Raw genomic sequence first — 15,807 nt, 5'->3', positions numbered from 1 at the left:
ATGTTACCCCTAAACTTTTGTCCTCTAACTCTCAACCCATGTCCTCTTGTTTGAATCTTCCCCACTCTCAATGGAAAAAGTCTAACCATGTCAACTCTATCAATCCCCCTCATAATTTTAAACACTTCTATCAAGACCCCCTCAACCTTCTACGCTCCAAAGAATAAAGACCTAACTTGTTCAACCTTTCTCTGTAACTTAGGAGATGAAACCCAGGCAACATTTTAGTAAATCTCCTCTGTACTCTCTCAATTTTATTGACATCTTTCCTATAATTCGGTGACTAGAACTGTACACAATACTCCAGATTTCGCCTTACCAATGCCTTATACAAATTCAACATTACGTCCCAACTCCTATACTCAATGCTCTGATTAATAAAGGCCAGCAAACCAAAAGCTTTCTCCACCACCCTATCCACATGAAATTCCATCTTCAGGGAACTACGCACCATTATTCCTAGATCCCTCTGTTCTACAGCATTCTTTAATGCCCTACTATTTACCATGTATGTCCTATTTTGATTAGTTCTACCAAAATGTAGCACCTCACATTTTTCTGCATTAAACTCCATCTGCCATCTTTCAGCCCACTCTTCTAACTGCCCTAAACCTCTCTGCAAGTTTTGAAAACCTACCTCATCATCCACAACACCACCTATCTTAGTATCATCTGCAGATTTACTAATCCAATTTACCACCCCATCATCCAGATCATTAATATATATTACAAACAACATTGGACCCAGTACAGATCCCTGAGGCACACCACTACACACTGTCCTGTAATCTGACACACAGTTATTCACCACTACTCTCTGGCGTCTCCCATCTAGCCACTGCTGAATCCATTTTACTATTTCCATATTATTGCCTAATGACTGAACCTTCTTAACTAACCTTCCATGTCGAACCTTGTCAAAGGCCTTACTGAAGTCCATATAGGCAACATCCACCATTTTACCCTCGTCAACTTTCTTAGTAACCTCATGAAAAAATTCAATAAGATTTGTCAAACATGACCTTCCACGTACAAATCCATGTTGACTGTTCCTAATCAGATCCTGTCTATCCAGATAATTATATATACCATCTTTTAGTTTGTTTTCAAGTAGTCGCTGCTCTTTAAGAGCAGAAGTAGCCCATCAATTGGACGATAAAGAAATGAGAACAGCAAAATGGCAGATGAGATTCAAATTTGAACCATTTGTAGAAGAAATAGCCCACCAAATTGAATGTGAATTTGATAATCTGAGTATAAAAGTGAAGATCCATGCCAGATACGACCAACCAAATAAAAGCATTGTAGAATCAACTCATCATAGTGTTGATACTAGATTTAGCTGACCTGTTGCAAGTTACTAAAGAAAACCTTAAATTTTCTAATCTACGCTCCTGATGCACAATCTTTAAATAGTACATTTGTCTGCATTCTGCTGGGTGAAACTTTTCCATTCAACTGACAACCTCACAGATATAAAGGTAATGAGCTGTTTTATTTTATTATTTATAAATTGATTAACAGTGAATGAGGAGGAAAATTGAATTGCGGTCAAAATCAGATTAGCCAGAATTGAATGGGTGAAGATAGGGCGGGAAACTGCTCATGCACCTTTTTCTTATATTGAGAAATCTTTATAACCTAACATTAAAGAATAAAATGAAGTGAATTTTTCAATTGATGAATTAGTTACAAATGTATGGCACCAATATGCTTACCTGCACTGCAATTTTTCTGTAGCTGTAACGTTCTGCATTCTATTATTGTTTTACCTTATTCTGCCTCAGTGCACTGTGTAATGACTTAACCTGTATGAGCAGTATGCAAGACAAGCTTTTCACTGTATCTCAGTACGTGACAATAGTAAACCAATTTCAATAGATGCAGGTATGCAGGGAATGGAGGGATATGGACCACATGCGTGTAAAAGGCATTGATTATCATTAGTTTAGTTAGTATGGCAAAACATTGTGGTCCAAAACGTCTGCTCCTGTGTTGCAACTTTAGAAGTGTTCTATGTGTTATGTATTCTGATTCTTCTCAAATTACGATTGTTAGAATTATGGTAAAAGCTAATTTCTTTTCAAAGTAAGTCCGATGATTAGCTTGAAATTAAAAAGATCAGTCTACATAATTCATAATGATAGATGTAATAAGCTTCAAGCATTTAAAACTCTTCTTATGAAGTTTGATTCAATAATATGCACTTTTTATGGGCCTCATTTTTAACTAGGCTTCTGCTTTCTCTCACACTTAACAACATACGTCTCATTCCAGATTTAAAAAATTGTAACAGTTGCAAATTACCAATCATTTTTCTCGCTTTACCATTAGGAAAAAAAGGGAAAACCTTGCACCAGTATAACATACTGTGCTGGTGAGGGCCCAAAGTGTTGAAAAAATAATGTGCATTTTATGGTACTTTTTGAGTGGTGGTCACTGCTTTAACATAGAAATTGTACCAACTTCCTACAGCAAGTCTGACAAACGACAATATGGCTATCTCAAATATTGGCCTTTTATTGCAAGGGAGAATCAAGTAAAGGATTTTGACACCATTTTTAGAAGTTTTACTTCACTTGTTTAAGACAGATTCTTCTCATTGTAGAGTAGCTGCAATGACGGTGACTGGATTGTTAACTGGGATGAGAGTGTTATTTTTCTGAAAAGTGAGCAGAATGGACCGTAACTCCCTGGTGTTCAGATGAAGGATGTGATCAAATCAGAAACTATTAATTACGAGAGAGTTTGATACGGTGAATGTTGCAAGGATGTATCCGCTGATGGAAGAGCCTAGAACCAAGGGCATTGTCTCAGAGTAAAGGATTAGAGCTGTAGAATAATACAACACGGATGCAGGCCCTTCAGCCCAACTTATCCATGCCACCCAGAATATCTACCTGACCTGTTTCCATTTGCCCCTTTCCTATCCATGTACCTGTCCAAGTGACTTTTAAATGTTTTTATTGTACCTGAGTGCATTGAACACTTAAGACTGACGAGGAGGAATTTATCCTCTTAAAGTATGACTTCTTGAAATTAAGATCATAAGAGCAGAGTTAGGCCATTTCGCCATCGAGTCTGCTCTGCCATTTCATCACCACTGATCGATCCATTTTTTCTCTCAGCTCCAATCTCCTGCCCCCCCCATTTCTTTCATGACCTGATCAATCAAGAATCTATCAACCTCTGCCTTAAATATACATACTGTAAAGACTTGGCTTCCACAACTACCTGTGGCAATGGAATCCACAGATTCACCACTCTCTAGCTAAAGAAATTCCTCCTCATCTCTGTTCTAATTGTTACTCAACACAATTGAGTCATTAAATACTTGCAAGGCGAAGATATATCTTTGTACTATAGGGGATTGGCCAGGAAACTGGAATTGAAGACAAGTATCAGATTACACAGAACTGTAGTGTCATCTATCTCAGGTGTGCTGTGGTAGCATAGAATTTACTCAGACCAGGACATGAACATTTGTTTATTAGAACTGCAAGCACATTCACATTACAATGAATAACCACATGACATTATATTTCAGTTTCAGGGAACATACCAACATTAAGATAGTCATGCTATTGCTGCCACAGTCCAATATACCATAGCCAGAAAACAGTGCAGCAGCCACGATGGGTTGCACGGTCTTCAGCTGTTGCTTTTTATGAGGTTACGTAGCAGCCGAAAATACCCGTGATTAATTTTCCTGCTTCTCTTCGCCATGGAGAATGATCTTTGTGTGCACACGAGAAGGCCTCATCCGTCAGCATAATGTACCTGCTATTCTGGTGGCCAGGAACTCGGATTTTACTTTCTTACAGTGATTGTACCCGAGAGGGGTCCTGGACCTTCCTTCGGGTTGTAACACGTCGGCAATGAACTGTTTCCTGGTGCTGCCAAAGGCATGAAAGCACTGGAATTTCAGCAGCATAGTAACAAAACGATGCCAGCACCACAGCCATGACTGCAGGTGGGGAGTTTGTCAGCGGTGGAAGGTGCTGTAAATGAACCACACACCCTACCCAGATCCACATTGCGGCCGCTCCAACTCACTGGGAGGGAGACGGCGCCCGTGCGCATGCGCCACACAGTTGCCCCGGTAATGGTTGCCAAGCAGCGGCAGTGGACATGGCGGCCAACGAGTCGGCATTCCTGGAGAGGGTGGGTGAACTTCAGCGGCAGTTGCACGCCAGGTGAGTCTCTCGCCTCAGGTCCCGATCCGCCGACTGTTTGTTTGGACTCGGGAGGTGTTGAAGGTTTTGTGACTGGCCCAGCGCCAGTAAACGCCCCCCCCCCTTCACTCGTAGGCCTCGCCCTGGAGCCTCACGCTCGAGTGGCTGTAAATTGCTCAACTGACTCGATTCTCTGTCGGCCGTAACATCATCACTGAAGGTTCCCTTGTTGTTACGCATTAAGTGAAGTGGGACGGGGTAGCGCCGCAAAGAAACAAACCCAGCCCCTACCTACGTGCGGGGAACTGTTCGGATGAGAACTGTGGGGCTGAGGTGCCACCAAGTTCCGGTCACGTTCACAGTTTCCAGTATGGAGAGTGAGAGGGTGAAATTCTGCGGCGATTTCAGGACCTTGCAAAGCACTGTAATCCTCTGTAAACCTTTTGATTTACTTTAAAGTAATAAGGCCCATTTTTTGTTTGTAGGCTAAGGTCCCATAAACAGCAACGTGATAGTACCATTTAGAGGGCAATGTTGTTGGGGAAGAGAGAGCACACATGAATCACAGTAATACTGAGTGCTACACCACTGAATGTCTGACATTTTTTTTTACCCCCTTCGATATTTTCTGCAAGTGCGACCGCGTAGCAAAGGAAACGACAACTAGATAAGGGACCACTGTGAACAGTGGACTATGGGAATGGAATGGGGGGTGGGAGCTGAGAGGGAGGAGTAGACAATTGAGAGAAGCGCTTAGGGTAAAGGGGATAGAGGTAGGAAGATTGAGGAAGTAATTGTCAGGGTGGGAGCTTGGAGGAGAAGACACAGGTAGCATTGTGTGTTTATGTGGACAGAGTGCATCTTTGTATGCTTAGAATGTGTGTTTGCTGCAAGCAATGCAGCAGTCTCCAACATATTTGGAAATTCCTTGATATTGGACCAAGCCCTCACTCCTATGGCAGTGTGGTGGCTGGTTTGCAACAGTCATCCTGTACTAAGACTGCTCCTAATGGCTGTGAAAGCTAGTCATCCTGACGGAATGCTAAGAAGACAATCTTTGCAATTCAATGACTTAAAGAGCATACCAAATAAAAAGTAAATGCATTATCAAAGTGCATATATTGTATGTTGCCATATACGACTTTAAAGCTCTTTTTCTTGGAGGCATTTAGAGGAAAAATAAAGAAATAGAGTAGAATTTAAAAAAAATCATACATTACAAAGACTGGCAAACAACTGATGTGCAAAAGAAGACAAACTGTGCAAAGAAAGATCACTGACAACTTGGGTTGTAAAGAGTCCTTGAAAGTGCTCGTAGAGTCAGTTCAGAGTTGTGGCGAGTGAGCTTAAAGGTTGCAGGGTAATAAATTCCTGAACGTGGTGTGTGGGACCAAAGGATTCGGTACTTCCTGCCCTAATAGAAGAGAGCATGGCTGGATGGTGGGAGTCTTTATGATGGATATTGCTTTCTTATGACAGCGCTTCATGTAAATGTACTCAGTGGTGGAGGGGGCTTTGCCTATGATTCAGCATTAATCTAAGCTAATTACAATATAATCACTCAACTAGATGATCAATCTCACTCTTGTACGCCTCCTTATCACCATCTGAAGTTCTACCGATAGTTGTGTCATCAGTAAGTTTATAGATGGTGTTTGCTGTGCCTAGCCACACGGTCATGGGTGTAGAGAGAGTAGAACAGTGAGCTAAGCATGCTTCATTGGGGTGCACCAGTGTCGACTGTCAGTGAGGAGGAGATGTTATTTCTGATCTGCACTGACTGATCTCCCGATGAGGGAGTCAAAGGTCCAACTGCAGAGGGAGGTTTAGAGGCCCACGTTTTGAAGCTTGTCGATTCGTACTGATGGTATGATGGTGTTGAATGATGAACGGTAATCAATAAACAGCAGCCTGATGCAGGTACTGCTATTGTCCAGGTGATGCAAGGCCAAGTGACAAGCCAGAGAGACTGCATCCAGTGGAAACCTATTGTGGCAATAGTACAAATTGCAGCAGACCCAGGTCCTAGCATAGGCCGGAGCTGATTCTGGTCATGGTCTACAACACTTCATTACAGTAGATGGCAGTGTAACTGATGATAGTCATTGAGGCAGCTCACCCTACTCTTCTTGGACAGTGGTATAATTGTTGTCCTTTTGAAGCAGGTGAGGACCTCTGATTGCAACAATGAGATTGAACAGGTCCTTGAACACTCCTGCCAATTTGTTTGCATAGGTTGTCAGTGCCAACCAGCTTGATGAGTTGCAAGGGTTTATCCTCTAGAAAGGTGTTCTGACATCAGTCTCAGTTCACAGTGTTACCAGTTGTTGCAGGGATTCACATAGGTGTTGTTTTGTTCTCCCTTTCAAAGCATGCATAAAAGACATTGAGCTCATCTGGGAGTGATGCATCATAGCCATTCATGATGTTAGGTTTTGCCTTATTGGAAGTAATGACCTGCAAACCCTGCCAAAGCTGACATGCATCCGATTCTGTCTCTAACTTTTTTTGGAATTGTTTTTTCACTCGTAAGGCAGCCTTCCACAGCTTTGTGGTTTGGGTATGCCTGGTATGTATGTTCTTGAAGGCTCATGCTTACCCACACAGGTCTTGATGAAGTCAGTGCCACTGTGGCATATTCGTTCAGACTTGAAGATAAACACCTGAATATTGTTCTGTCCACCAACTGAAAGCGGAACTGTAAGCACTTCTCTGTTTCCCTTAACCATACCTTCTTGGTCCTCACCACTGGTGCTGCAGTCTTTAATATCTGCCTATATGCCAGGACTAGAAGTACAGCTAGGTGATCGGACTTTCCAAGTGTGGGCGTGAGATAGCACAGTAAGCATTCTTGTTGGTGGTATAACAGTGGTCAAGTGTGTTGGCTCCTTTGGTTTATAGTTGGTGGTAGTTGTTCAAAGAGTTCTTCAAGCTGGCCTGGTTGAAATTTCTCGCAATGATCGTCGAGGTGTCAGGGTGTGCTGTTTTGTGACCGCGGACCACAGCGCTCAGCTCCTCCAGTGCCTGCTTGACATTGGCCAGGGGTGGAATATACACTGCTGCCAGGATGATGGCAGAAAACTGCCTTGGTAAATAAATGGTTGACACTTGACTGCTAGATTTTTCAGGTTGGGTGAGCGGGACTGAGACAGAACTGCCATGTCCGTACACCAAGATGAGTTAATCATGAAGCATGCTCCGTCTCTTCTACTTTTAAGGGAATCTTTGCGGTGCATGGCGAAGCCCTTGGGCTTGTGCTACGTCCGAAATTGTATAGGTGAGCTATGTTTCTGTGTACAGCAGTAACTGATGTCCCTCTGATGTCTTGCTCTGAGATCTTCAGTTTTATTTTCCAAAGACTACATTCGCCATCAGGATAGTAGGTAGTGGGGGTTTTGGGACTCTGTGTTTCAATCTTACTTGCAGACCAGCTTACTTTCCTTGTTTCCTTTCCCTTGAAGGGGATCTGCACTCGTGATCTGAGTCTGCAGTACAGTCTGCTAATTTTGAGGATCGATGGATTTTAAAAAAATATCTTAAAACGATGTTGCTTACTGAATTACCCATGGTTGTGACTGTGCATTTCAGTTTGTAGTAGTTCATAACAAAACTATTTGATTATTTCCTTTGGAGCTGCATGCAAAGAGTTGCCTTTTTCTGGTGCCACCTCATAGTATCATGGATATTTTACTTTTTAATACTGGTGTTTCGATTTTAATGATAATACCCCATAATTACTGCTTGTGAGCTATTTCACAGTTTTTATACTTAATTTTTTTTCAATTACACTTTTAAAATGAAGAAAAATCAAGGGTGGCTTCAAAATTAGAATTATGGAAGAGGAGTGGTAGCTAGATTTCTTGTTGACCGCAGTCTAGAGTTTCTGGAAGCGGACTGATGGCTTTGGTTTATAATGTATTGGGCGTCAATGCAATGGCTTTCCCACTTAATAATCATGGCCCAGGCTGTGTTAATAGTGATCTCTTTACCAAGTGTTAGTATTTTACTGTCTCAAGGAAAAGGCAATCAAGGATAAAATACTATACACTAGAACTTAGAGCATGAAATACAATTCTTCTTTATTCATGTAGAATTCTCTAATTCTAACCTATCTGTTTTTTTTCAGTCAGACATAACCTGTAGATTCTACTCTAGTTTTTGGTGCAAAATATTTTTGAAGGCACATTTCCATAGCATTACTGTATAATTATATTGATACGGTAATAGAAATTAAATGTTGAGACGGTTGACAGTAGAGCTACTAGGACTTGATGTTTCAATCCCTATGGTAAGTTGGCACTCTCGATGTTGGCAGTGGGTTTGGAGTGGTGACAAGGAGGGAGGGTAGTTACGTCATCGGGGTCATCAGGTGGGCACCCTCCTTTGACATTTCATTGATAAGCCCACGACGTCTCCAGAATGCTCAACAGTGCTACCTGGCATCCCAGATACACCCCCCTTAGTTCCATACCCTCCTGTCTTCATCTTGCAGTCCAGTTGTTGTCTTTCCTTTTAATCCAAATCAAATTGCTGCTTTCTTCTGCTGCATTTGACAAGGACTTGATTGCTTGTTGGAGAGAGTGACCCCTCACCCCCATCTTCTTCAATAGACAGGTCCCCTGCATCCCACTTCTACAGGGAAAATCTTGGTCTTCCAGCCATTCTGGGCAGCTTCAGTTGCCAGTTCAGAGCACTTAGTCTTTTTCCTCTCATAAGCTTCTTCGACACCATCTTCCCATGGTACTGTCAATTCCACAACATATGCCACCTTGGCTGTTGTGGACCACAGGACCATGTCTGGCCGGAGTGTTGTAGCTGCAATGTCTGGGGGAAACACAAGCTTTTTTCCCCCAAGTCCACATCCATTTTCCAAACCCGAGCAACCTGCAGAATGCTTACATCTTTTGATATTATATGGTGCTCTGGAGGTTGGCCTGCTGGTACAAATCGTGTAATGTGGACATTTCCTGCCGATGTTTGTGGGAGAGCATTTGTGGTGATTCGCCTCTGTTCCAAGATTGATGCCAGCTGTCTGAGAACTTTGTTATGCCGCCAAGTGTACCACCCTGGCTGAGGCTCATGGTGCATCCTGCTAAAATGTGCCTTAGTGATCCAGGTGCTTGACAAAGCGAGCAAGTGGGGTCTTCTCCCCACCACTGGTTCAGGTTTTGGGGTTCCTGCATCGCTGAGTATGTGCTTTCAGGCTTCGGTACCTCCTTCCTGATGGTAATAGTGAGAAAAGGGCATGCCCTGAGTGTTGCAGGTCCTTAATAATGGACGCTGGCTTTCTAAGACACCGCACCTTGAAGATGTCCTGGGTACTTTGTAGGTGAGTACCCAAGATGGAGCTGACCAAATCTACAACCCTCTGTAGCGTTTTTCAGTCCTGTGCAGTAGCCCCCCTCCCCCCATACCAGACAGTGATGCAGCCTGTCAGATGGTACGTTTATAGAAGTTTTTGAGTGTATTTGTTGACATTCCAAATCTCTTCAAACTCCTCATGAAGTACAGTTGCTGTCTTGCCTTCTTTATAACTGCATTGGTATGCTGGGACCAGGTTAAATCCTCAGAGATCTTGACACCCAGGAACTTGAAAATGCTCACTCTCTCCATTTCTGATCCCATTATGAGGTTCCTTTCTCTTCGTATGTGTTCCTTCGTCTTACCCTTTCTGAAGTCCACAATCAGCTCTTTCGTCTCACTGATGTTGAGTGCCAGGTTGTTGCTGTGACACCACTCCACTAGTTGGCATATCTCTCTCCTGTATGCCCTCATGTCACCATCTGAGATTCTACCAACAATGGTTGAATCATCAGCAAATTTATAGATAGTATTTGAGCTATGCCTAGCCACACAGTCATGGGTATAGAGAGAGTAAAGCAGTGGGCTCACATACCCCTGAGGTGCACCACTGTTGATCATCAACAAGAAGGAGATGTTATCACCAATCCGCACAGATCATGGTCTTGTGGTTAGGAAGTCTAGTATCCAATTGCAGAGGGAGGTACAGAGGCCCCGGTTCTGTAACTTTTTTGGTTTGGGAATGTACAGTAAGTCTTTGTAGGCACACACTTATCCACACAGGTTTTAATGAAGTCGGTAACAACTGCAGCATACTCATCCAGGTTTGAAGATGAATCCCTGAATACAGTCCAGTCCACCAATTCAAAGCAGTCCTGTAAGCGCTCCTGTGCTTCCCTTGTCCAAACCTTCTTAGTCCTCACTACTGGTGCTTCAGTCTTCAGTCTCTAGCCTATACTCAGGGAGTAGAAGTACAGCCAGGTGATCAGACTTCACAAAGTGAGGGCGTAGAATAGCACGGTAGGCATTTATAATACATCGTATCTTTTGCATTCTACTGCTGCAGTAAAACAAGAAGTTTCATGATGTATGTCAGTGATAATGATCCTGGTTCTGATTGTGATCTACATACACATTTACTGTTTAAGTTGTCCCTTCCAATTTGGGACAATTTTTATTAACAAATAGAATTTTATAATATTCGTAAGATCTCAAACGGAATTTTACATTTTAGATAAATCATGGAGCATTACTGAACTTTGAAATACATTATATCTTTGAAAAAACAATTCAATCCATTAATACCGAAGGTTAAATACTGCAAATCTGAAACAAAAAGCATAAAATCCTGGAAATAAACTGTATCTGCAATTCTATTTTTACATTTGTACAGTGATTAAAGAATGATACATTTTTTGTAGGTGGTAGGTCCCTTGACTAATTTCAAGTTCACAAATCATGACTTCAATTAAAATGAGGCAGTACGCTTTAGAAACGTTTAACTTCATTGTCAATAATGGAAAATCCTAAATGTTATAATGATCTTTGATGGACAGCCTGTAACTTTGATTTTGACTCAGAAAATCAACTGTTGTTTTTCTTAGAAAATCTTGAAAAGCATGCTATTCTAAATAGCGAATAATATTTATAATAATAATACTAAATATAATTATCATATTTTATCTCCTGAAATTCTTTGTGCTGATTATTAATTCTTGGCCAACTATCTCCATGCATTTGGAACCGATGATTACTTCACTAGTCAGAATCACTTTGCACACAGTTGATGTGGATAAAATAGACTTGTATCATAACCATGGGGTGGAAATAATGGGCTTTTTTTAATGAGTACTGTGTGGAGTTTCCCATCAATTGTAGTGTTTAAAGCTTTTGACTACAGTCACTTGTACAAGTTATTAAGATACTGGCCATTCCTCCTATCCAAGTATAATGGTGTTGCTTCAGCAACCAAGGAGTCACAGACTAATATGCCAATCAGTTTGTAACTTCATTCTGTATGTGACCTTCAGTTCAACTTAAAAATAATCAGTTGGAAACAGAATGATAATTATTGTTCGGGAAGGGTATTCAGATTCACTTAGGCTTTGGAAATCTACTGGCTAAAATGCAAATGTCTCAAATTTAAAGTCTAATAGAAAAGTAAATTAGTGAACAAATGTTGAATGTCTCCTTGATTGAAACAGAATTCAGGTTCTTAGTTTTGATCAACAGATTTTCAAGACTTAACCATGTTCCCTTTCCTTGCAAGATGAGCAGTAACTGACAAAAGTTGAACCCAACAAATGTACAATTTTTATTGCAGATGCCAAATACAGTGTCTATAAAAAGTATTCACCCCCTCCCCTCCAACAAGAAGTTTTCATGTTTTATTGTTTTACAACATTGAATCACAGTGGATTAGATTAGCCTTTTTTGGACACTGATCAACAGAAAAAGACTCTAATGTCAAATTGAAAACAGATCTCTACAAAGTGATAGAAATGAATTATAAATATAAAACACAAAATAATCACTGGTGCAGCCAATTGATTTTAGAAGTCACATTAATAGTTAAATGGAGATCTGTTTTTGGAAACCTGTGTGCAATCAAGGTCTTTTAATTGATTGTAGTAAAAATACACCTGTATCTGGAAGATCCAACTGCTGGAGAATTGGTATCCTGGCACAAACTACACCATGAAGACAAAAGAACACTCTAAGCAACTCCACAAAAAGGTTATTGAAAAGCATGTTAGAAGATGGATACCAGAAAATTTCCAAGTCACTGAATATCCCTTGGAGTACAGTAAAGTCAATCATCAAGAAATGGAAAGAATATGGCACAGCTGTAAATCTGTGTAGAGCAGACTGTCCTCAAAAACTAACTGACCATGCAATAAGGGGACTAGAGAAGGATGCCACCGAGATCTATGACAACTCTGGAGGAGTTACAAGCTTCAGTGGCTGAGATGGGAGAGACTGCACATACAACATCTGTTGCCCGGTGCTTCACCGGTCGCAGCTTTATGGGAGAGTGGCAAAGAGAAAGCCACTGTTTAAAAAAAAATCAAGTGAAATCTTGGCTAGGGTTTGCCAGAAGACATATGGGAGACACTGAAGTCAGCTGGAAGAAGGTTCCAAGGTCTGTTGAAACCAAAATAGAGCTTTTTGACCATCAGACTAAATTCTATTTTTGGTGTAAGCCAGACACCACATAACAAAAACACACCATTCCTACTGAGAAGCATGGTGGTGGCTGTATCATGCTGTGGGGATCCTTCACTGCAGCAGGCCCTGGAAGACTTGTGAAGGTAGAGGATAAAATGGATGCAGCAAAATACAGAGAAATCCTGGTGGAAAACCTGATGCAGTCTGCAAGAGAACTTAACTTGGGAGAAGTAACACACACAAAAAATGCTGGTGAACGCAGCAAGCCAGGCAGCATCTATAGGAAGAGGTACAGTCGACGTCGAAATAGATGCTGCCTGGCCTGCTGCGTTCACCAGCATTTTTTGTGTGTGTTGCTTGAATTTCCAGCATCTGCAGATTTCCTCATGTCTGCGCTTTTAAATTAACTTGGGAGAAGATTTGTTTTCCAGCAAGACAATGACCCCAAGCATAAAGCCAAAGCTACACAAGAGTGGCTTAAAAACAACACATTTAATGTCCTGGAATGCCAAATCAGAGTCCAGACCTCAATCCAATTGAGAATTTGCAATTGGACTTGAAAAGGGCTGTTCACTCACGATCCGCATGCAGACAATGCTTGAGCAGCTTTGTAAAGACGAATGGGGAGAAATTGCAGTGTCCAGATGGCAAAGCTGATAATTGTTGCTAAAGGTGCATCATCTACTAAATACTGACTTGAAGGGGGTGAGTAATTATGCAATTAATTATTTAGTGTTTAATATCTGTAATTAATTTAGTTCACTTTGTAGAGATCTGTTTTCACTTTGACATGGAAGAGTCAGACACTGTTGGTCAGTGTCAAAAAAAGCCAAATTAAATCCACTGTGAATCAGTGTTGTAAAACAATAAAACATGAAAACTTCCAGGGAGTGGGGAATACTTTTTATAGGCACTGTAATTAACCAGTGCAGAGAAGAAATTGTCACCATAAATTAAAATTACAGAATGTGGCTATCATTATATATATTGGATTTAGTTCATTCTTTGTTACCCAACATTCTGAATCATATTTAGAAAAAATTGAGGACCATGGTCATCTCCCATTTGTGTCCTCTGATTCAGTATTGAAGGAAAACAAATGCTGGTTTGGTAAAACTCCGTAATATATTTTCATGAGGTATCAAAAGGCTTCCCACTTAAATTAAACTTTATGTGTTCTCATTTTATGTTGATGAAGTACAATGAGAAAACAAGTTTGTATACAGTGAGAGCATAGACAGGTGTTTTTTTGGTTCAACTAATTGGGGTCTTTTTAATGAAGATTAGTAGCTGATTAAAAAGACCTCAATCAAAAGTCTTAATTTTGATTTGCTAATTGATAATGAAGATTTTTGTTCCGATTGATTATAGTGTAAAAAGAGTAGCTATTTTAATTAAACAGGAAAGTATTAAAGGCTACCTGTTGTTAAAAGGTGGGTCATTCAGCCTTTTCTCTATTTACCAATGTTCAATTTACAAAATATTGTGATAGCATAATTAATTCTGGGTTACCAGGCTTCAGCTTAATAGGCTATTTGTTTGTATAATGAGTAGCTAGCCTTTCTTTGCTGGCAAAGTGACTATAATATAATAGACACAAATGGCTGATGACATTTTGCTTAGCCTTTCTGCTTTATGAATTTTCATTGAAAACTTCAGAAATGCCTCTTTAGTTTCATAAATAGAATACTGACTGCATTTTAGAGAAGAAAGCTAGTTTAAAGGTTTAACCACAAGCAATCTTCATTTGGACCTCAGCACTATAAACACACGCAATGGAATAAATTCTCTCATTTAGTACAATAATCTTGAACCCTTCTGCAAATTTGATCATGGTGCTGGAAACAATGTGCTCTTTGGCCAATTAAACCATTACTCACGTATCCTTTAACTGCAGAGTTGAAGCTTGTCTTGGAATTCAAAGGATGTTTAATCTTACTTTGTCTGCGATTGGGGATCCAGGTTTTTATTATCTAGCAGATAGGCTCTCCTGTAAGTGACGGCCAAAGAATGGCATTGGGACCAAAAATGATATGATCGATTGTAGCATTTAAGTGCATGCTTTACTATGTAATCTTCAGCAATTCATATTTCAATGAGTTAGGTGCAGCTAAGTTGCGTGTTTGATATTTTCTACCTTAGGTTTTGTTTACAGATCAGAAATAGTTTATGATATCCAATGTTAGCTCTTTATGTACTGTATGCTACTGTATATACAACATATATAGGGTGCCTGTGTTGAATAAACTTGACTTTTACTGCTGCTCAAAATACTAATTATACAAATACTATTTTGATGAAAATGGTGAGTTATATAGTAACAATTCTAAGAATTTAAAGATGATGAATCTTTCTTGAGCTGGTTTATGACTAAGGAATGTCACATACAACTTGGTATTTATCGCCAACCTCCAACCTAATGTTTATGTTTTCGCAATGATATCAAGTCCAAAATTAATATCTGATTTAAAAATATTCGGAAGAAGCAGCCAATTAATTGATTACTTTGTTGCATTGATTATTCCAATGATGTTGGAGATAGATTTGCTTCACTGTCAAATGTGCTGATAACACAAAATTATGTGGTAATGTAGCTGGGAGAAGATGTAGAGGAACTTCAGGGAGACATAGGCAGCCTATGTGAATTGGTGACAGCATAGCAGATGGAATATGATGTAGAAAGGTGCAAGGTCATCCACTTTGGGAGATAAAAGTAGGAAGGTAAAGCATTTTCTTAATAAGTAGAGGAAGTTGATAGACATAGCTGTTCAGAGGAACTTGGATGTTGTTATAGGAAAATGTGAGTGAACAGAAAACAATCAGACTATTGACAGTTGCTTTCTGTACAACAGTAGAGATATCTTACCCTGATTACTGAGACGTCATCTGGAATATAGCATACAGGTTGCAACTCGTTACGCAAGGAAGGATTTACTTGCAGTGGAGTGAATGCAGTTAACTTTTACCAGATTGATTCTTGGGGATGGCAAGTTTGTCATTAGATGACAGATAACCAGACTATGTATGTACCTCTTATAACCTGAAAAATGAGAGGTGATCATATTAAAACAAACAAAATTAGCATCACCAAGCACAGTAGCTGGTCCTTTAGCTCACCATATTCATTATTGACCATCAAGTCCCAGCAATACTAATCTCATTC

General features: G+C 40.3%; 1 protein-coding gene across 3 annotated transcripts in view; it reads left to right on the top strand.

Moving 5' to 3' along the window:
- Positions 1-4,083: 4,083 nt before the first annotated feature.
- The window catches only part of kiz (kizuna centrosomal protein), a 207,746-nt gene continuing 196,022 nt past the window's right edge, over positions 4,084-15,807 (top strand). For all 3 annotated transcript variants that reach the window (XM_072265562.1, XM_072265561.1, XM_072265564.1), the window contains exon 1: positions 4,084-4,196. In XM_072265562.1, coding sequence (XP_072121663.1) covers positions 4,132-4,196 — 65 coding nt within the window. In that variant the 5' untranslated portion in view covers positions 4,084-4,131. The remainder of the gene's footprint in view (positions 4,197-15,807) is intronic.

The sequence above is a fragment of the Mobula birostris genome, chromosome 8 (genome assembly GCF_030028105.1).
Source record: "Mobula birostris isolate sMobBir1 chromosome 8, sMobBir1.hap1, whole genome shotgun sequence".
In the NCBI taxonomy this organism is placed as follows: Eukaryota; Metazoa; Chordata; class Chondrichthyes; order Myliobatiformes; family Myliobatidae; genus Mobula; species Mobula birostris.
Note: the sequence above shows the minus strand (reverse complement) of the source record. Positions and strands in the feature narration are given on the sequence as shown.